At 44.5% G+C, this 22,580-nt stretch overlaps 1 protein-coding gene across 1 annotated transcript in view; it reads right to left on the bottom strand.

Moving 5' to 3' along the window:
• RERE (arginine-glutamic acid dipeptide repeats) overlaps positions 1-22,580 on the bottom strand; it is a 326,197-nt gene that overhangs the window by 48,713 nt on the left and 254,904 nt on the right. Inside the window, exons 17-22 of the mRNA XM_080377911.1 lie at positions 20,291-21,672; positions 19,632-19,854; positions 17,563-18,286; positions 15,185-15,331; positions 14,813-14,993; positions 8,560-13,754 (exon numbers count right to left, since the gene is read on the bottom strand). Of these exons, the coding sequence (XP_080234037.1) occupies positions 13,721-13,754; positions 14,813-14,993; positions 15,185-15,331; positions 17,563-18,286; positions 19,632-19,854; positions 20,291-21,672 (2,691 nt within the window). The 3' untranslated portion in view covers positions 8,560-13,720. The remainder of the gene's footprint in view (positions 1-8,559; positions 13,755-14,812; positions 14,994-15,184; positions 15,332-17,562; positions 18,287-19,631; positions 19,855-20,290; positions 21,673-22,580) is intronic.

Raw genomic sequence — 22,580 nt, 5'->3', positions numbered from 1 at the left:
CTCTGCATCTCATGTAACGCTCCTGCCTGTCATGTTTTTTCACTGCCTGCCTTTCTGCCTCCATGCATTGCTGATCACTGGCCTATGCCTTCGCTTACTGCATTTGCTACCCAGATCCTCTGACCTCTTTTACCACTTCTTAGTTGTGCAGACTGTCAGGGACAGGGCAGTGCATAATGTAAAGGCAGGGTTTGGGCTGCCACAAATGCAGGCTGGCTATTAAGGGGCACTGGCTCCACATCTGCAGGTGCTTACAGGTTGAAGCTGTGCCCAAACACAGTCCACGCACACCAGTTCTGGACATACTCCACAAGCCCCTTAATGCTCTGGCACCAGGAGCTGGGCACACTCATGCTGTGACAGACTACTGCAAAGGGAACTTTCAGAAAGCCAGATTCCCTGTAAGACATCTTCAGAAAAGTCCCCTCTTGACACACAGGTGCCATGTGCAGGAAAAAAAGAGGGCTAATCAACAAGGTCAGAAGCATTTCCTGTAGGGCATCTTCTATCAATACAACAGAGACCATTCCTTACTAGACTAATACTATTTGACAGTAGCCATTGATCACTGCAGTACATCTGTTTGGTAAGTGACATCTATCTTCAGCAGTAATTGACAGGCACCCTGACATGCCCTCCAGACAAATGCTAGCTCTCAAGAGGCTGTGACAGTCAAACCAAGAAAGCCAACAAGTTTAAAAGAAAAGCCCTTGTGCTGTCACCCAGCTGCTGAATGGTATGGAAGAAGAGGGCTGCTGTTAGCTGGGGTTGTTATATTAAATATTATTGCATGGGTTGTGTATTTTTCAGGCTCAAGAGTGAGCCTGGAGTTAAGACCATCTAAAAGAAACAAATATTCTCAGGGCAGCTGCCTTGTGTTTATATCCCTGTTTCCATACAAGAGCTTCAAAGACATAACTTGCAGGGAGGGAAATCAAGGCACCAGGAGGCAGCACAGCTCGCACAGGACCACGGAGCCAGTACAGAGTCCAGACAAGAATTCCTAGACTGTATTCCCCCAGGATATAAATGTGCACACATACACAGAGCAATTCACTTAAAACGTGTCTCCCAGGCCCTCATGTGGAACAAGCAAAACAAAAGAGAATTGTGACCACTTTGCAATGACAGATATAGCCAAAAGATGCACAGTACACAGCCATGAGGGTAAAAGAAGAGGAAGAAGCTGGGAAATTCTGGCAACAGAAACTCGGTTTTGCAAAACAAATGAAACCCAAGGACAGCCACAGACTTGCCACATTGTGTGAGAGCAGCTGGTCCTGGATCTCACAGGCCTTTTCTCCCCTGCTATAAGGAAGCCCATGCTTCCATGTTTGTGGAAGTCTTGCTTTGTCACAGTACTATCAAAACTAGCCGGCTGCCACAAGACGTTTATCATCACAGAGCAGGTTAACTTCAATAAGTAGTTCCCGCGCCTTGCCCCAGCACAGCCATCAATCCCCCACAAGGTTTCAAAAGTCCATCTGCTGTCCGTGCTGTTTCTTCCTCCTCTTCAGGCCAGTCCACCCTGCTTCTTGCCTCTGCTGTGTCCACCTCCAGGCGCCCTTCTTCTCCCAGGACCTCTCCTTGTCTCTCCTAATCCGGGGCACTCACTCTCCTCCGTCTGCTTCTTCCGGGTCTCTCCATTGCTTTTTGACCATGACCGCGGTACAGTGATTACTGTGAGTTCCTCAAGTTTTCCAGGAAAGGGATTCTCAAGGGTGACGGTTGGATTCCTTTCTTCTGAGCATCTGCTGCCACCCGGTGGCAAACACGGCAATGGCACCCAGGGCCTCCGGGGCACCCCCGGCAGAGGGACAGCCAGGGTTCTGGGGACAACCTGCAGCCTGGCCGGAGTCACTGGAGAGCCCAGGCAGTGGCCAGAGGAGGCAGCTCCTGGAAAGAGGGACCTGTCTCATGCTTATCTGCACAAGGAAAGACCTGGGTGACTCAGAGGCAGAAAGCTGCAGTAAACTATTAAATCACACTGAGGGCTGAAGTCAGGACAATTGTTTAGTTCAAGCCTACTCCCCTCACACCCCCTGGTCTCCCCTCCAGATGTTGTCTCCTCTCATGCCAAAGTTCTTTCTGTTCCACACACCACACACAGCCCAGGTGGAAGAGGGAGTTTTTCCCTGCCCCAGAGCCAGGAAGCATTGTGAAGGCAGCTTTGCCAAGTCCCTGCAGTCCAGCTGGGCACAGGATTGCATGCCAGGGACATCAACCAACTGTTCATGTTTTCTTACTTGCAGTCTTGTAAATAAAAAAATTAGTCAGGCAAGAGCCCTGGGGGCCCAGCCAGAAACAGTCCAGTCCCCCATCATCTGCGAGTGTCTGCTCTACATGATTCAGAACTCAGTCTGACACATGCAAAAATACACGCGGCATTGCAGTTTGCAGGAATACTGCACAGCAATATGTTAGACTGTTGATAAAAAAAAGAAGCAGCCGCATACTTGGACACTCTGAGGACAGAGCTGAGATGCCTGAAAGTTCGTATTCTTCAACCAATAAGAAAAAGCTGGCCATCTTCTTAAGAGAAAGACCTTATCCATTGCAAAGGCTTAGACATAACAAGTAATAATAATAATGTAAGAAGCAAAACCCCAGATCTTCACTTTCCAGATGCTGTAGCAATGGCTCAGGTCACCATCTGTAGCATCACCATCTCAGAGCAAACACAACTGCAACATGACATACACTGTGCAAACAAGCTCTTCATCTTACAGAGATTATATGTTTAGGTAGAATATAGGCCAGGTTGGATGGGGTTTTGAGCAACCTGGTCTGGTGGAAGGTGTTCCTGCCCGCGGCAGGAGGGTTAGAACCAGATGATCTTTAAAGGTCCCCTCCAATCCAATCCATTCTGTGATTCTATGAATATTGTAAGCATTGCTCTCAGTTACCCCAAATAAATCCAGCTGAACTCAACCACATTCCTCCTACTTTAAGGTGGTGTAATCAGCTCCTCACGATGGACCACTTCAGAATAGATGCCTGTTGGTCAGGAGGGCTGGAGAAGAGCAATGGAGACTGAAGCACTGTCTTACAACCTCCTCCAAAGCATCAGCGCCACAGCATTAGGGGCCAGATCCACACCATCTAACTACAGGACTCCACTAGCAGAACAGAAGGTGTAAGTAACCCCAGCAGCCTAGGTTCAAATCACACCTGCAATCATGACTACAATTATTAATTCTGTAGCCAAGGGTCTTCAAAACCCTTAAGTTCTCTTCCATCTATATTGCACAAATAGTAGAAATCCATCTGTTCAAAGCTCTTTTGAAAGAACAAAACTATAATTTAGAGCAAGTCAGTATCTTCATCTCTGTTTTATACACAGGGAGATCAAGGCACAGAACACCAGTACTGGCATCTGTGGTAGAATCAAGCAGCACCTAGACAGATTGTCAAAACCATTAGCCCAGGCCCTGTGGGACAGATGTATCTTTCAGTGGGCCATTAAATAATTTGTCACAAATGCCAAAATGCTGTATAGGAGAAATAAAAGCCCGGAGTGGCAGGGAGGATTATAGCAACTAAGATCCATTGGCGCAGTAAGTTCAATTGCCATCAACACCTGTCCGTGCCTATTAGCCTTTCGCTGTCAGTGAGTTTACCTTAAGAGTGAGGTTACCTCAAACTGAAGACCAAGTCAAAAGAAAATTAAGTACCGTGCATATAAAGCACCACTCATAGGTGGTGCTGGCAGGAGACACACATACAGAATTCACACTTTGATGTGGAATACGAAATATGTAAAGAAAAAGTTGTATTTTGCACTTTGCTGTGGCACCTCTTTACCTGCTTTCTGTTTTAACCAGACAGGAGGGGGAGCACAGTAAGAGAATTTCAAGTTGCCTTTGCCCAAGACTGTAATCTACAAGCAGATGTTATTTCACTGAAGTGACTCAGAAAATCCCTCCCTCCATCTCTGTCAGGGACTCTGTACTGAACTCCTTTACTCAACCCCCAATCCAAGTCAGGAGAGATTGTCCCAGTGCACAGGGAGGAGGAACACCAGGGGAGGTTCTATCCCACTTCTACCCAGCACACCTTGTCTTGTGTCCCACCATTAAGGCACCTTGGTTCTTTCTACCCTTTGTGCTCAAAAGCCCAAGCAGTGGCCCCTACCCCCCTCAACTGCAACAAGTCTTGCACAATTTCTTTTTCCTCTCCTTTATGCTCGCCATTTCTCATTCCATCTGACATACTTGCTTAAAAAACAAATGTGGTCCTATCACCCCAGAGCAATACATTTCAAATAAGCATATAAAAGACCTTTTATTGACACGAATAAATTGATTGGGACCATTACTTTGTAGCTGCTTCCCACAGAAAAAGCCTCTTAAAGGCAGCCTGAGGCAGGGAAGCTACATTTACATTTAGATGAAGGCACTTCTGTCATAGCACCTCTCAACAGTTTCTGGCCCCAGGTATGGTTACCAGAAGAAATTAAAGTCAAGGAGCTTTGCTTTAAATAACACAGAAGGAAAAGAGGAAAAAAGAAATTATTTCTACAGTGTGTCTGCCAAGCACATCGTAGTCTGGAATCGCATAAGCTGTAGCAAAGCAATGTCAGCAAGTGACAGTAGTACCATTACATCAGGGAGAAACAACAAAGAGTTTATGTTTGGAAATAGATTTTTTTTTTTCCAGTACAAACTGTGCTAAAATGCCCTGCTCTGTGTTTACCAAACAGTTACAGAAGTTTCTATAACCAGGCTATGAACAGTTCCCCTTACACACTGACAATGTGTAATTCAGGTTTTACCTCTAGCCTTTACTCAGTCCATTACAAAGTCTTCAAGACATCTGACAAATGAAATGCATGGTACATTGCTTCAGTAATGACAGAGTGTAAATGCCTTGCAAAGGTACCTGTTTTAACAGGGTTTTTTCCCCCAATAAGCACAGATCTGACAAGGATTTTCACTACCCTCTGCTTAGGCTCCATGTCCCCAGCCACCACAGAAGCATCAATGAACAATAACTGACCTGTGTTTTATGCTGCTGTCATTGAAATGCTTGTCTGCGCTAAAAATTCGTCCTGTTTAGCACTACACAAGTTACAAGAAAAAAGCTACAGATGCAAGTATAACCAACAGATGCAAGTATAACCAACAGAATTATGTTTTGCTGTCTTACCTATTTTAAAGGAGTAAATACCTTGCAGTCAGCCAGCTGGGGAAGAAAAGTATTTCCACTTCCCTAATCAACACCACCTACAGCAAAACAGCACAGACCAGGCTTTAATACAGCAATTTGATGAAGGACAGACTACAGACCTAGGTCCAGCACATCTTCCTGTTGAGCCAAAAAAGCAGATCAAAAGGGGGCAAGAAACCAAAAAAACCCCCCCTCGTTAATAGTTTTGAACTAAAGAAAAGATGTGCCACATACTCCAAGAAAGGGTATACCTGGGGGATTATTTAAGCATTTTCATCTGATTTAGTAACTTACAGCTCAGTGCCACCCTAGGGACTGAAGTCCCCGCTCAGATTTTGAGTCTAAGGTCAACTCAGAACAAGTTGCAACCTATACAAATGCAGACAAAGCTTCCCCATTTGCTGAGACAGCTGTAAAAAAACCTCCCTGGCTGCTCTCCTGACAGCCTGCTTTCACCTGGAGTGTCCCATATGTCAGCACAGGATGGGCACATGATGACATGTTTAATTAAATGCTGTTTTATTACAAGTCATGAGACACTTCACAGTGGCTCTATGTCAACCCTAGCATTATACAAACCATTTCAGTTTTCTGTCACAAGACACTTGCACACTTCAAACTGTGGCAGCAGTTGTAAACACACAACTGCTCATTCTGCAAAATCAGCCTCATATGTTTTTCTCTTCTTGAGACGTACATGGTGACACCAGGAGGCAAATGAAAATCACACTGGCACAAGGGCACGGTGTATTTTAGGGATTTGCATATGTATTTAAGTTAAACCCAAGAAACTTCCCAAAACGTATACTCCAGGAACTGCTGAAACACTTGACATTCTCCAGCCATCCTTCTGATATGCTCCTCAAGCTTGTCATCCTTCCTGACATGACAGCTAGAAAGGGAGTATTTCGCATCTCCCAGTACATATCTTTAGTGGCAATTTACCTATACAGTGCTAGTAAGTCCAAACTACGATCCTCCTTTACCTTCATGTTTCTTCCCCTTCAAATAACGGCTAGAGGAACATCTGCAACATAAAAGACCTTGCTGCCAGATACAGTGGACTTGGTGCAGTTCTGTCCATTAGAGGACTGTGTGGCCCAAAGAATTATTATGCTTCAAAACCCACACTTTGAGTGTTAAACAATTCCCTCTGTTAATCCTCTCCCCCTCCTTCCAGTGAATTGTCACAGACACACTCCCTCAGCGACAAAGAAAAGCCTCAGTATTATGAAGTGCTGAAGCTCAGTGGAGTTTCTTTGGCAAACTGGGTAGTGTGTTCCTTTACTCCTTTGCTACTCAGCATCCTCTTGTGCTTCTTAAAATACTGCTATTGATATCAGTTTTATTTGCTACTACATAAAAAGCATTAAGCTGTGAAGGAACAGACTAAAGAAAAACCAAAAGAAGGATAAAACAGTGACAGATGACAATAAAACAGTCCAACCTAGAGGGAGAAAAATCCACCATGAAGCTGTGATGGAGTGTTTTGAATGCACATGTTCAACCACGTTATCAGACCAAGAATAACAGATTCCTTGTAATTGCCTAGACTTTGTAATTAGGGTTCATTCAAACAAGCTGCAATGCCAGAGAAATCTCCATCTTACAGATCTGACTAACAGCCTGTTCCAGCAAAACTAAAGGCCCCAGGCAAAGTGAAATACAACTCCACTGACATCACACACAGCTATTTGTCAAGGCCAGTGCATCAATTTATTCATAATTTCTCTTCCACACACATGTCCCCCGGTGCAGGAAACTCAGCCTTGCAGCTGCAATGGGAGACAGGAGTGCTTGTAAGCTAAGCAACAACTCTGTAGAGCATGCTTCTTTCTTGTGACATTGCCACAGGTAAAGGACATTGGACAAATATTAAAAAAGCTAACAAATAATGAAACTGAATTGCAGCAGGATTCAGAAACTGGAAAGACCCAACAAAGTCATCCGGAGTAAAAGAACGGGTAACAAGATGGATTGCTTGAATCTTTTCTCGGTCTTTCACTTTGAGAACTGTACTTCTGAGTTACTCTAATTATGCCTTGGTGTAAGGGAAAGCACATTACTTCATTAATATATAATAATCATTAATGTTATTCATGCATACATTGAAACTGAGCTTGATTTACTGCCCTACAATTTATATATTCTGACTTTCAAAAACTGAGCGATGTACAAGCAATAGATTTATAAAATCCTATCCTGGATGTGACTTCTACCTGCCAAGTGTACTCCAGTCACCAAGTGCTATTTTTTATAGTGCCTTTTTCCCCTTCTGCAGAGCAATGCAATATTAGCCTAAAACTTCCCACTGCTCTTCCAACCAGAAGATGGATTTGAACAGTGTTTATTGGGAGGACTCATTTCTCTCATTTGCAAGACCCAGGGAAGATGTGCTTATGTTTTGTCAGAAACCTGTGCTGTGTCAATGGTACATCTGCCAGGTGCCACAGGCCACCATTCTCAGAATACAGGTTTGCAAAATATCCAAGAGTTTATGCAGATAAATAGTTTCCTTCCAGATTCCTTCACTTGTTTTGTCTTTATGGAGAGAATGGGAAAGAGGATGGGGATTAGTAACTGGGCAGGGCAGTACATTCTTTATATATACAGAAGTAGCTGAATTTTCATAGGCCAAGGTAGCACTTCTACACAGATGAAAATTTGTGAAGAACAAAAAATAGCCTGGCTAAATTGTCCACTCGGGGTTTACCTTACATTGCTTGTAACTTTTCCTCCAGTTTCACAAAGTCAACACCGTGAGAAAAAATCAAGGTTAATTACCTTGCTTTAAAGTAAAAGAAGAATACAAGCAGAACAGTTCTTTGCAAAGGGTGATTTGTACATGCAGGGCACCCAAAAGGGCTCTTCCCTCCAACATCAGACAGAGTCCTTCTGATACACTTAGGATAAGAAACTACCCTGGAAAAAGACCCCAAACCAGCAAGTCTTTCTCAAGCTTACCTGTCATATAATAGAGCAAGGGATAAAAAACATCTGGGACTGTCAACACATGAGCAGATGACTGGGACACAGGGAAAAGATCCTGTCACAGCAACATGGACAGCACCTGAGCAGACAGAACAAGCCCCTGGGTTGCAAGGGGCTTGGCTGCCTCAAGGACAAAAGGACAATTGCCAGGAGGAGCATAGAGGGATCCAGCTCCTTTGGGGACCAAGGGACACTACTGGGAGGAGCAGAGAAGCTGGCTCCCCTTGGGATCAGCGAACACTGCGAGGAAGAGCTGGGCGATGGTGTACCCCAAGGTCTGGGCCTCCCCCCACAACAGGCATGGCTGCTCTCAGAGAGAAAGCTCAGCCCCAAGACTCCACCCTCCCACCACCTTTCCGTCACCCTTTTTCCACGTCACAGCAGGGGAAAGGCTCTTACCTGCACACCACCATGCTGCCTGGCCTGAGGGACTCACTTGCAGCACCTTCCGGAACCTTCTGGGCCTGGCGTTCCCTGCACAGCGCTGCCCTGGGGAGCAGGCCCAGCCCCTCAGTGCCACAGCACGCTGGCCTGCCTGGCCCGCCCTCGCCACCCTAGCCTGACAGAGCCGCTTTAACATCTTCAGGGAACAAACCCAGCGCACAGGAACTTCTACAAAGAACAGAAATTTCACAAGAAGCAGAATCAAAGCTACCTCTTTTCATGTTCAAAGAAGAGAAAATAAAATTCCTGAACAAAACACCTGGCTTCACCTTCCCTCCTTGCACCTAAATGAATTTAAGTTGTAAAAAGCTATCTGTGGCCTAGATAGGACTGGAACCCTACTGCCTATGTTACTTTTCACAGCTGACACTAGAATGAAGTCTGGCAACACGCATGTAACAAAGCCATGCGACTGATGGCTTGCCAGCCTTTACCCTTGCAATGGCAAGGCATTGTTAACATAACACCACTACTGCAACAGGAACTATATTATTCAGTTTATGCAGTAATATAAATCCTCTTCGGCCTTGTCCCTGGGATTCTTCATTTTAAGTCTGGAAACACAGAACCTGTAGCAAGAAAGGGAGGGCAACCGAAGTCCATTCAAGCTCTGCATTAAGCACAAGGAATTAAAAAACCCACAAAATAATTGTAAAAATACATACCATAGCGTACGTTCAAGCCAGCCTCAGAAAAAGCACTTTCAGAAGCTGTTTCCAGTAGATGAGACCTGACCTTCCCCTTATAAAATGCCACAGGGTACAAACAGAGCAGCCTGCTCAAATATGCAGCTCTAAACTCCCATGCAATTTGTCATGAAAACTTCTCCATCTGCTTCAAGCACACTCAAAGAACAGAGCACATTTCTCACTATACTCAGAGCACTACCTACCTCAAACTGGAGTCAAAATACCTATTTCTGAAAAATCACAGGTCAAAGTCAAAGCAGAACCAGATACAGAATGCAGCATTTCTGACTCCCTTTTCACCAAACATTTATTCTGTGAAGATACTCACCACCTCTCCCTGTGGCACCAACCGTTCCCTAAGTTTTGGAGAGGCCTATTATTATGAAATGCAAATATGGAACACTCAAAACAGCTAGCTCACAGAAATACATTGTAATCCTCGATAGATGGAAGGCCAGGAGCCACTACAAATGTACACAGACATGTAACAATGCAGTATGAAAGCAGATTTTAGCTTTTCCACAGGCAATGAACAGATACTGAGTTATTGTGCATTGCCCTCTCTGTAATTATCATCCCTTTGGAATGCATTTCTGGCCAGCTCTGTATCATTGTGTGCAAGACAAACCTACTGGGCACAAAGTAACATCTCTTAGAAAATAAGATGCATGAAAAACTCAGCTACGGGTGTATATATACTATATATGGTCTATATAATGTACTATATGTAATTTCAAGCTAACACTTCATGAGTCATCAGGCCTCATTCTCCCCTGCATGTATTCTGAATACCTGTCGTGGTTTAACAATACCTTTGGTTCACAGGCAAATGTAACAAATGACAGCATGTAATCTTCCCTACTCTGTTGAAACTTGGGGAATTGTCCTCTCTGGTTTAGAAGCTCTCATCTTTCTACTCTTCTTTTGGCTACTCATTTATGACGCAATGAGAGCTTATGCACACACCTCATTTTAACTACTTGTTTGCACCCCAGCAGATCAGTGGGTACAACATACTACCATTGTACACAGAAAGTCCCTGAAGTCATGAAAGCCAAAACATCCTTACACATTCATTCTCGTCAGTTTGATTGCTTAACTTAGGGAAAAATACGCCAAAGTTATGCAGTGTGGCCTTGGAGCATAAAAGTGCCTCAGGGAGGCAGAATGTACTCTAGAACTGGACATGATGTTGGTTTTTGTGTACCGTACGTTAAAAATGAAATGACCTCAAAGAAAGAAACAATAAATCCAAGACAGAGAAGACAGTTTTTAAAACAGACAAGATGGCCACGCAGACATTCCGTATCATCCCAGATGAAAATAACTTTTCCTACTAACAACAATCAACAGACACATTTTGTTTGCAGGCAAAACCTGGCTGCTGTAGTGTAGCTTGGTTTTATTTATGTCCACAAATATTTCAAAAAAATTACAAAATACTCAAATGGAGAGAACACAGAAGTCACGATTTCTGGGTTTCTACTCTGTTCACACTGTGTTATCCCATGGCAAACTACTCATATATACATTAAGCTTCAAGATATATATAAATGTAGCAGTCAGAATGTACACTCTGCTTTAACGGTGCAGTGAAACAAGCTCAACCATGACGACATAGAACAAGAGAGACATTTTAAAAACACTAAAGCAAAATATAAAAATAAACTTTCAAAACAGAAGAAAAGTAAGAGAGATTTCTTAAAGAAAATCAAAAGGTCTGGGGTGTTTTAACAGGGCATTGAACACCAAGATGGTTTCAAAGACCACTGCATGTAAAGTTGTAGTTAATCATCGGTCTAAAATGAACAAAATTCAGTGCTTATTTGCTGAATTATGAGAATAAAAAAACCCCTCCCATGAATCATCAGAATGCGGGGGGTGGGGGGGCAGCAGAGAAAGAGATCAATTAATAGCTTTTGAACAGACCGCAAACTTCAGCTGAAAAAAGCCAAAAATTACAGAGAGGGGACCATGGGAGGCAATTAGCTTTTTTGTTTTCTTAAGAACTATAGATTAAAAAAAAAAACAAACCAGCAAAAGAGAAGGATCAGAAGAAATGGCTGAGGTGGCTGAACTCCCCCAAACTCCACATGGTAAACCAGGAGGGGAGGTTTTAACTTAAATGTGCCTGATTAGACCTTTAAACCGAGGCACTCTCTGCTGAGCAGACCAATTACCAGCTACTCCACCTTTAGCAGAAGTAGGTGATGTTACTCAGAAGAAAACCATTTCACCTGATCACTGCAAACAGTGACTGAAGGCATGGACTGAGAAAGACTATACCATCCTTGATTCTAGACTGACCTCATGGTTTCCAAATCTCAGAAACACTAGCTGTTCCTCCTAGTACCTTCACAGAGTTCAAATATAGCAGATGGAACTGATTAAACGCTATTGCAGTTCTTTAGCACTGAGAAATCTGGAACAGAGGACAGAAAAAAAAGGGAGATCAACATCAGCTGAAACAGTCCTCCTCTCCCTCCTTTACATTTTTGCCTTAAGAGGACCTAGAAAACCCCAATGCATATTTTCAATTGGTAAACTGATGTTACTGTCTGTCTGTAATCTTTGGGCACTGACACTGGTTTGAGATGCATGAGATGGATAAAGCACTGCGCATGCCATGCCTTCCATCTGAATGTGTGATTAACTACAAGTTTATCAAACATGGCTCAGTACAGTCCTATGACACAGCCATCACACTGAACAGTCTACAACAGCAGAGAGAGAGCACTCATGAGTTGAGATAACGGGGATGGGGGGGGGGAGGGGAAGTTATGCACCAGCAGAAAAAATGGCCAACAGATTCAGATGTCCATTGGTTGCATCACCCTCTGCTCTGGCAAAGAAAACCCATGGCAAAACAGTGGGGAAAAAAAATTTCTGCCTAGACAGTGAACAGAGCTGTCTCCAAAAGAATGCTCACTTGCCTTCTGTGTATTCTTCTCCTTTTACCACCCACATGGGAAGTAGCCAACAGGAATTATTCTGCATAGACCTGTTGTGTTGCGAGTCAGTGAACGTTACTGTCCATATATCTGGTTAATCCCAAAGCAGTAAGTTCCTGAGATACAGAACACTTGTGGCAATTAAAATTTATGCTTACAAAAACCAAAACTAAAACAGTCAAAGAGAAACACAAACTGGTCTTTTCAAAACAACTTTTAAGAACACTGAGTTGCCTAGCCCACTTTTATTAAGAACGTAGCAAACATAAGAGGCCAGAAAGAGTATATCCTCCAAAAATATGCACATGCATATAAAATTGTGGCTGTACTAGTTTGAGCCATGGAACATTTTTAAGAGATTTTAGAACAGATTAGTTCTTTGAACTTTAGCCTAAAATCTAAAATGAACATCGTTAGATTAAGTTTCAAAAGGTAATAGGGAAGAAATGTATTATGGTCACACTGAAAATCAAGCCTTGAAGTAGGCATCAAAAGGGTAAGCTAGTTCCAAGGGACATCTGTACTGCTCAGAAACCCAACTCAACAGAAATCATCTGCAGAACTAAGAGATGTAACATGAACAAAAAAAACCCCAAACAACCAAAAAAACCAAGAACAGAAACAGTCATTTGCAATATTATCCCTGCAACTCCCTTTAATGCTTATTGTTGATATCAAACCAAATTTCAAGCTTTTACCCATTTGAAATTATTGATACCCATCATTCCCTTTAACTAAAGGGATAATTATATATATATATTTTATTAAAAAATCAACTCTGTATTCCATCAATACCAGGTAGGAATTCACAATTTGTGATGTTACTGAAAATCAAGTTAAACGTTTCTGGAATTTTGTTTTGTTTCTCCCCTCTACCCAAAAAAAGTTATTTACAGACTTAAAAAGCCATGCTGCAGAACGGAGCTCTCTTTAAAATTATGAAGATTTCCTACAATGTATTAAAATAAAAGTAGATTTTTATTATTATAGCACTTGGATTCAGAGCTTGTTATGTCACCTACTTGCAATCCTTGTGGGTTTTTTTGGTTTTTTGTGTTTTTTTTTGTTTTTTTTTTTTTTAGAATAGCTATAGATGCATTAAGAGTCTCTTCACGCACAATGACTTGTGTTGTGAACCTGATTCTAGCATCTACTCAAAAGAAACTAATAATAAAAAAAAAAAAACCCAAGATTGCAGGAAGTTCTCTGAATATTCCACACAGTCCTGTATTTTCAATAGGCTTCTGAATACGTTGTCATGCAGGGAGACCCACACCAGTCTTGAAAAATCTTCTCTACAAATGAACACTATGCTGATAAGTCTCTACTTGTTGTGTGGTTGTTTCTGTTTTAAATATATAAAGAAATATTTATAAGATAGCCTTTTCCTTTTGTAGCTCTTATTGTATGTAAAAATGTTCCACTCCTTCCCAAGGACTGGGGTTTCCATAGCCAGCATTACAAATAAATAATTTATTACAACTGTTTGTCGCCTTCTTTCTTCAGTCGACTGAAAGAGAAAGAAAACTCATTTTAACAAAGTGAATGTGGTGTCACAACACTTCACAGATTGCTTGCCTTCTTGCTAACCTCACCCGGGTGGTGCCCTGAAGGGAACAGAGGTTGCAACTGGGCTTGTGAGCTTTCAGCACAAAAATGAGAGCCATTGTAACAGCAGCGGTAACACTGTTGTGGGAGGAAGCAATGACCTTTTGCTCCTCTAGTGCTCATATGTGAGCACAATCTCTACTGCCAGCTCATCAAGCTTTAGATTTATCTGCAGCTGCAAATACAACAGTCAGCTTCAGGCAAACTGTCTGCCCCATGGCACAACGCCAGCAGGCAATTTTGGATAGCAGAAGCAAGGACTGAAACATCTGAGTAAAGCAGTGCAAGGCACATGTTTAATATACTGCTTCCTGTATAACCTTGCTACCCTACAGACGTGCGGAATGACCCTCGCCAGGTGCTGGCGGCTTTTTCTTCTTAGCAGACATACTGCCAGTGGTCATTGCAAAACAGAAACTAAGGTGGTGCCGCATAAGGTAGGCCAAGAGAAAAAACACCACCATGTAGTTCTGGGGAGAAGAATTCACATGATTTGTCTAGGCATTCCCAGCTGTTAATGCAGGATCCATATTATTCACACGTTTCAACCTCCTATTGCCCTAGGTCAATTCTTAAGGTTTACTGTATTCTTCCTCTGTTCTCATTCATAAAGCCTTATCCACCCTCCTCCACTGTTCTCAAGGAGAAGAGAGATAAGGAAGCAGCAACTGTAGTAATTACAACACCAAAAAGCCCAATCAGAAGTAATTCTGCAATGTAAGACTCAACCAGTCTACATCCTGTGCCAAAAATTTGGACCTAGCTTCTCTTCTGCCCTATCAACTATGCCCAAATCAGGTCTTAGTCCAGCTTCACCATCTTCCATAACTGCATCAGGACAGTAAGTCAGCACACAGTCAGAAACAGTACTTCAGAAGGAAAAATAAAATGGAGTGTGGAGAAAGATGAAGAAAGCTGTAGCACCCCCATGTCTCTGAAAGCCATCATTGCATCTCTCACCTGTAATAATCTTCCTGACTTGGTAGATGGCCACCATGCATGTGAGGATGCCCATGCAACCACTGCTGCTCCATTGCCAGTCTTTGCAGCTCTGCTGACTGGGCATGCATGGCCTGCAGTTGATGGGCTGCTGACATAGGAGGTGGAATGGCACCAGGCAGATCTCGTGGATAAGGAGTACCTAAGAGACAGTGGCCCACTTTTAAACAGTTTGTTGGTTTTTTTTAAAACAAACCAAGCAACCCTTGGCTGTAACAGAAGTTACAGCTCAATTCCACCAACTCCCCTCCCAAGAAATGCTAAGACCCAGAAGAAAAAATGACAGTTCAGATTAAGAGCCAACCTTCCTAAAGGACCATAAAATGCTCTCACCAAAGACCGGATGTCGGAGCATTTCATGCTCGTGAGGTGGCTGCCCTAGCAATGGGTTGGGGATGGTCCCAGGTGGGTAGGGAAAACGTGCCAAATGGGGTCCAGCTGCTAAAGGATCCACCAGCGGGTGAACAGGTCCTGCTGAACCTTTAAAAGAAGGAAAGAAAGCAAGCCATCAACTGCTTTGTGAAGCTTCCCTTGCTGCTGGGAGATCAAAAGTCCTGCTAGACTTGAGCTGGATCACTGTATGGCCAAACTGACATGTTAATTACCAGGAGCTTAGCTCCAACCAATCTGAAACCCACTTTTCTATCTTCAAGAGACACCTGCTTACCAGTCTTAATTGTTAAAGCAACAACCCATGGTTTTTAATTTCTGCAAGAAAAAGAAATCCACCAAGCAACAGAGAAAAACACAGTCAACATTTAGCAAATTTTTTTCAAGAACTCTTATGCCCCTTCACACACATAAAATTGAAGGATCACTAGTGCCATTTAATACAGAAGCACTTATCATCCTTCTGACTTAACCAATACTACCTGACAAGCCAAATGCTGACAAACACCTTTGTTAGCAAAAAATGACATTGGCACCATCTGTATGTGGAGAGGGACCCACCTGTAGACCACCCCTCTGATGTCACTTTACCAATATAATGAAAAAAAATTACACTGGCAAAACCTGAAAAATACTTACTCGGACTCATCTGAAATCTCTGGATGTTAAGCTGCTAACAGAGGAACCAAAATGAAAGGAACACAACACAGCTAACTCAATTCTCCCTCAGCTGTAACGTGGTCCAGAGCAGAAATGTGTGGTCATTTTATATGCTATTCATCCCCACTCTAAGGAGACACACAGGTTATGCACTTTAGGGCCTTACCCACCTATGGAGCTACTCTGGAGCAAGAACTGCTTCGAGACACTCTATAACCTCTAAATGTATTTCAACCTGGCATCCAAGATTAAAGCCAAATTAATTCTCAGATACATGTAAGAGACACGTGACAACTTGTTTGTCTGCACCAGTCACTTGCTAGACCGAGAATGAGATTGCACTAGCCATATTTTTGCCCAGAACAAAAAACTGGGTAATATCTAGACTTACCTGCACAGAGGTGGTAAGTGACCTACCTGAGAACAGAATGCTTGTATAGACACAATCCATGACAAATTTCTTCTGCTGTCAATGGGCTATGCAAACCTGCCTCGAACTGAACTTGTTTGTAACTTGTGCAGTCAGTCTCAACCAACCTCCACAGCTGACAGCTTTAAGAATGCTGATATTCAGTGCTATCATCTCCTACCTGTAAACCCTCACCCCCCTAACACTCTCACAAGACCTTGCCCATTTCCTTGCTATACACTTTGGCTTCTGCAACAGCACTCAAATTCCTTCCAAACTGCAAAATGTGGACATCCCAGCTACATTTAACACATACTGCTCCAAGGCAAACTATGCTATATTTGCTTGCAGATTTGTAGCCAGCTGCACCAGAAGCTGCACTGAGTACTTGGGATTATTTTTTTTACCCCTTAACTTGGCAGCTGCTTCACCTGGTGCCTTGCTTGCAACGTTCTCTCCAGTCTGCCACCAGAAAATCAGAGAAATTCTGCTTAGTGCCTTATCTTTCAGAATCCCAGGTCCGGACTCAGACTTCTAGAGGAGTAACTAAGTAGCTTGCTTTACAAACAAGCAAGGCATCAATTATTTTTTGAGACTATTAAATATTTCAGGGGGAAATTCCACACATAAGAATACACTGTAGCTAAAAAGATGCCAACTGGTAAGTTTAAATGATCCTTAGGAGGACTGTGAGAGAGATTTTCAGCTCAACTAAAGCCAGATGGCTGGCAGTCAAGTGGCTAAGGAGATGAAGTCTTTCTCTCCTAATTTATTTTTTCAGCTCCTATATGGAAACTCCAGCTTCAGCTCCTTTCCAGCTGTAACCCATAACATAACAGCCATTAGCATTACTGTTACCAGTTCCATGACACCTCTCCTACACCCAATGAAGTCTCAGTCTGTACTCCAGACACCATTGTAAGCTGGTGCTTTAGCACTCTCAGTACTTTAAAACAAAAAAACAAAACAGAACAACAAACCTTTTACACTGACAGCCTGCAGTCTCAATGAAGATCACTGTACCATTACCATCATTTACTTTATCCCTGTTATTGGTCCACCCTTCTGAAAAAGAACTGTCTGCATTTCAGTTACCACAGCCTTACACAGTACAGAAGTTGTATCATACACGAGAAAACTGGCATTTTGCTACTTGAATTCCAGAGTCACAGTCTGCCTGTGTCAAGCAGACTACCGCTAACAGTTTGTGAGGTTGCCTGTGTAACTCCCCAGCCCATTTCCCTGGGCTCACCTTGATGTAAGGGATCCTGCTGGTGTAGGTGTAAATGCGAGTGTATGTGTGAATGTTGGTGATGGTGAGGCGTAACGTTGAACATCTGGAGCCGTGCCAACGGGTCATTTGTCAGCGATGCCATCCGCTCAGCATGTATTCTCTCTGCTGCCAGTCTGTCGGGGTAGCTCATTTCAGGCCGTAACTGTGGGCCTGCCAGGGCAAGTCTCTCTCTTTCAAGGGGGTTCAAACCCGGATGGAAGGAAGCAAATGGGTGAGGTCCTGCTGTTGGGGGAATAGTCAGTGCACCATGCCTGGCAAAATGCTCCATGGGGTTAGTAGCTGGGTGCAGTGCATCCAGCTCTGGAGGCTTCACCTCAAAGCCAGGTTTCATCCTCTCTCTCAACTCCCTTTCTCGGATTTCTCGCTCCCGGATTTCCCGCTCTCGCAGCTCTCGTTCCCGAATGGTGGGATCCACATTGTAGAGGCCAGGCATATGGTAGGCCAGAAGTGGATCAGTGGGGTTTAGAGGGACAAAGAAGGGATGATTACGGTTTGTTGGTGACATGACATGAGGACGGGCATATTCACTTAGTGTTCGTAAAGCAGGTGTATCTGGACCAATGTAAGGTGGTACAGCAGCAATGGTTGTCGGCGGAGGTTCAAACGAAGGTCTCATATGTGCTGGTCCACTGAGCTGAGACTCTCCAAGACGGCCTTCGTGGGAGGAGCTGGATACCTTCTGCTACACAGAATGGGGGAAAAGAATTTTAGTTCAACATGCTTGGCGTAAAGAAACACAGCAGGCACACAGGGTAGCTCATTTCAGGCCGTAACTGTGGGCCTACCAGTGCAAGTCTCTCTTTCAAGGGGGTTCAAACCCGGATGGAAGGAAGCAAATGGGTGAGGTCATTTGCACACTCCTCCCTTCTTGTGCTTCAAGCTCTAAGAGGAGTTAAGTTCAGCCTGCTGAGCCCTGCGACTCCTGCAGTTCTGTGATTCACTGTGGTATGGGGAAGAACTGGATTCTGTCTATCCTGTAGGCCAGAGAGTAAGTACGTTGTAGCGGTAGCATCAAAGCCTAATTGCTTTACTGTTAGTAGAGTAGCAACCGGTTGGTACATGTCACAGCTATGGGCAACAGCTGGCTGGTACACACCACTACGGACTCCTGGTCCTGTTTGCAGGGTGTTCTTCCTCTCTTCTACCCACTCACTGGTATCCTAAAACTTACTAAACCCAAGGAAACTCATCTCCACAATCCACAACACAATTCCACTCCTTTCACATCAGGACATCGCATCCTGCTCTCCCCTCCTGTACAAAGCCTGCCCAGTGCTTCTGGGGAGGCCAATAAGCACAGCTGCCCCATGATTTCCCAAGGATCCCTACCCCAAAATAAAGCAAAGTCCCCAGGCATGGCACGTCCCTTAAGACAGATGCTATACCCTGACTTTTACAACCCTAAGGTAAAACACAGCAATGATTCAGATCTCTGAAATGCACTATGGACCGGGAAGACTGTAGGACCTTCTTCAGCATCAATAGAGTCTTACTGCCCTACCAGTTCTGTGGGCCCAGAAGTAATCATTCCTTTCTGACAGGCCACAGAAAAATGGGTTAGCTGTACCAGCTCTTCATAACAGAACTGAAGTTTGGGTCTCCACATAAAGTTAATCAAGCTTACTGGAAATTTAAAAAGCCTATAGATCCCCTTTTTCCAGCAGACAGCACTCTTGTGCCTGCACAGTAGTACAGAAAGGCACTCACTGTATCTGCACAGAGTGCTTTTCTACTGTAAGTAAACGTAAATACTTGGCCTAGTTATCACCAGTTGCACTGGCTTGCTGCACACATCAGAAACAAACCAGGAGGAGAAACTCTCCATTTCCTTTAAAGAGAAGTCAGGCAGTCCAGGAGGTGCTCTTTCCTGGTTGGCTTTCACTTAAGACACAAGGTTCCCATAGTCACAGGTACCTGATCGCATTTGCATTAAAGTGCTTCTGGGATCTGCATTCTACAGTCACCATCCATGTCAGATCCTACCATATCAACTCCTTTAAACAGCTCTTAGCTACAAATAAACCTACCGCAGCTCTTTCTGCTTCTCTTTCACGCTCACGCTCCCTCTCTCTTTCCTTCTCTTTTTCTTTTTCTCTTTCCCTCTCTTCTCTGGCTTTCTGCTCTGCTTCCCTTTTGGCCTTTTCAATGGCCTCTTCTCTCTTCTTTGCTAGTTTCGATCCTGCCAGGGGCATAAAGTATAAGTCTGCTCTTGAGCATGAATTGTAGCCACGGTCCAGGTGCTTATAGAACCTGAAAAAAAAAAACAAAAGAGAAAGAGCTTAGCCCTGGGAAAAATGCAAGAACCTGGGATTAAAGGAGCTGTATGTCAAAAAAAAAAATAAACAACCACCAAAACCAACCAACCAAACCAAAACGAACTTACACAGTAGCACTACCAGCTGCCCTGAAAGCCATGAGAAAATTAATTGTACCACATTACTCCACAGGTAAGTAGAGCATGAAACCCCTCTCAGTTATGAACTTTAATGCCCTGTCTAAATATGCTGTCTGAAACAGCACCTTTCCAGAAAAACAGAGCAAAATCATGCTAGAAAGAGAAGCTAACAAGATGCACAGGTAAAATACACTCAGGCACTCACATGAGCTCATTTCTCAGCTTTTAGGAAGGCCCTGCTAAACAGGAAAACAGAGATCATTAAGGAAGCACTGATGACAGCCTCCATACCTGGCTGATTGACTAGCATGACTTGGTGTATCCACCACAGTAGGTTCTGGTGACGGACTTCTGGGTGGAGGGGGAGGGCTTTCTGGTTCCTCAGCTTCATCTGGGACTTCTTCTTTGATCTGAATAGGCGGCAGCGTGCAGGCTGTCACCACTGGCATGTTTCCACTAGAAGCTGATGTGGAGACGGAAGTCTGAAGTGGGATGCCAGGCACAGTAGGTGGCGTTGAAGTGGAAGGGCAAGAGGGAGAGGTGATGGAAGGTGGGCCTCCAGGAACAAATGGATGCTGAGAAAAGGGGGGCTGGGAGGATACCTGATGGAGTCCAGATGGAGGGTGAGTGGCAGGTGGGGGAATGCTCTGACTTTGTGTCAGTACAGGAGGCTGGGCTTGCGAAGACTGCAGTGGCTGGCTTTGAGGCATCAGCTGCAAAGGAGGAGGGTGTGCAGATGGAGGATGATGAGTTGAGAGGGAGCTCAGAGGTTTTAAAGCAGGTGGTGGAGGCAAGTTGGAGTTCATTGAGAATGGAGAAGGGCCAGAGAGATGAGGAGGGTGCTTGTGGGACGGAGCAGTGGGGAGCTGAGGGATGGGGGTAGTAGGAGGAGGTTTGATATGAGGCATGGCCATGGGTGCAGGGGGCAAGGGTTGCTCCCGTGGAGGCTGAGCCTGCTGCAGCGAGGTTGCAGTTGGCAGGACAGGCTGCGTTACCTGAACCTGGAGAGTGGAGTGAGAATGAGATGGTGCTTGTGTCTGAAGGGGAACCTGAGACTGAGATGACTGGGTGGGGAGGGAAAATGGCTGGGAAGGTACAGGAGGCGGCAGGAGGGGTTGAGTTTGCAGGGTGTGAGGGGCAGGCTGAGCTTGACTGTGGAGTGGAGGCTGCGAGTGAGGCTGTGAAGAGGCAGGGGTCGGCTGGCTCTGTGACACGCTCAAAGGCTGCAGAGGTGGGTGGGGTGATGGGAGCCTCTGTGGGTGCACAGCTGGGGCCTGCTGTATGTGGGAATGAGGAAGCGGTGGTGCAGGGGCCTGGGGCTGGCTAGGGGGCTGAGATGCTGATGGTGAGACCTGGGGTGGAGCTGAAGCAGTACTCGACCCTGCTGGCAGCGATGCTGGTAACTGGGCTGATATAGGTGGTGTAGGAGGAGGAGCCTGGCCAGAAGCGCTCTGGGCCTGAAGCACTTGGGGCTGTGCCTGCAGCACTTGCTGTTGAGCAGATGAATCCGAGTCACTCTCATTGTCTTGAGGGCTAGGGATGCTGGGGGACGTGCTCCGGTTATCCTGGTCAATGTCCTTGGGATCACTGCTCCCCTCGTCATTGACACTGCGGCTGTCAGAGCTCTCACCTTCACCCTCACCCTCTGAAGGAGAGTTTGGCCGGCTGATCTCCTGCAAGGAGAGGGGGAAAAACAACCACTGTGCATGAGAAACCTGCACAAAGAACACTACCAGCATACCACCAGATGCAACCTATTCACATGCTGTGCAAACACAAGTGCAAGTACCACCCTTTGAACCTCACAGGACTTAAAACAGCACAGGCAACAAATATCCAGAGAGGGTGCAAAGACAACGGAGCCAGGCTCTTTTCAGTAGCATCTAGCAACAATGGGCACTAACTGAAAGAGAGGTGGATTTGCCTGAACATAATGAAACACTTTTTCACTATGAGGCTGACCAAGCAACGGAAAGGTTGCCCAGAGAGGCTGTGGACTCTCCCATCTTTGGAGATACTGAAAAGCCACTGGGACATGGTCCTGAGCAGTCAGCTCTAGGCAGCCCTGCTAGAGCAGAGTGGGTGGACTAGATGACCTCCGGATCCCTTCCAGCCTCAACCATTCCGTGATTCTGTAATACAGAAAGCTCAGGGTCAAAAATCCCAAATCCTGTGAACAGAGTGAACCTGGTCAGGTAGACGGGGCTGAAAAAGCATCCTGAAAGTATTTCAATTGACACTTGATACCATAAAATTTAGAGAACTCCAGTAGTGGTCTTCTAAACTTGCCATAGAAGAGGGGGAAAAAAACCCCAAATTTCAATTAAGGAGACACACACACACCAGGGTGGAAAACAATCCAAGTATACTCCTATATGGTTGATATTGACATTAAAACAAAAACAAACAAAAAGACTCACAGATATACCCTGTAGCATTCTGCTGTTTTTCAACAGAAGGAACACGTTATAATATTGGTTGCTTTCCAGCTACATATTAAGTTACAATTTGCTGTGGCTTTAACGGAGTTCATGTTTTCGGTTTGTTACCAGGTTTGCATCCCCTCCCACTCTCAAACCAT

Source organism: Falco punctatus (assembly GCF_963210335.1).
Source record: "Falco punctatus genome assembly, chromosome: 3".
Taxonomy (NCBI): domain Eukaryota; kingdom Metazoa; phylum Chordata; class Aves; order Falconiformes; family Falconidae; genus Falco; species Falco punctatus.
This window is presented reverse-complemented; position numbering and strand designations above follow the sequence as displayed.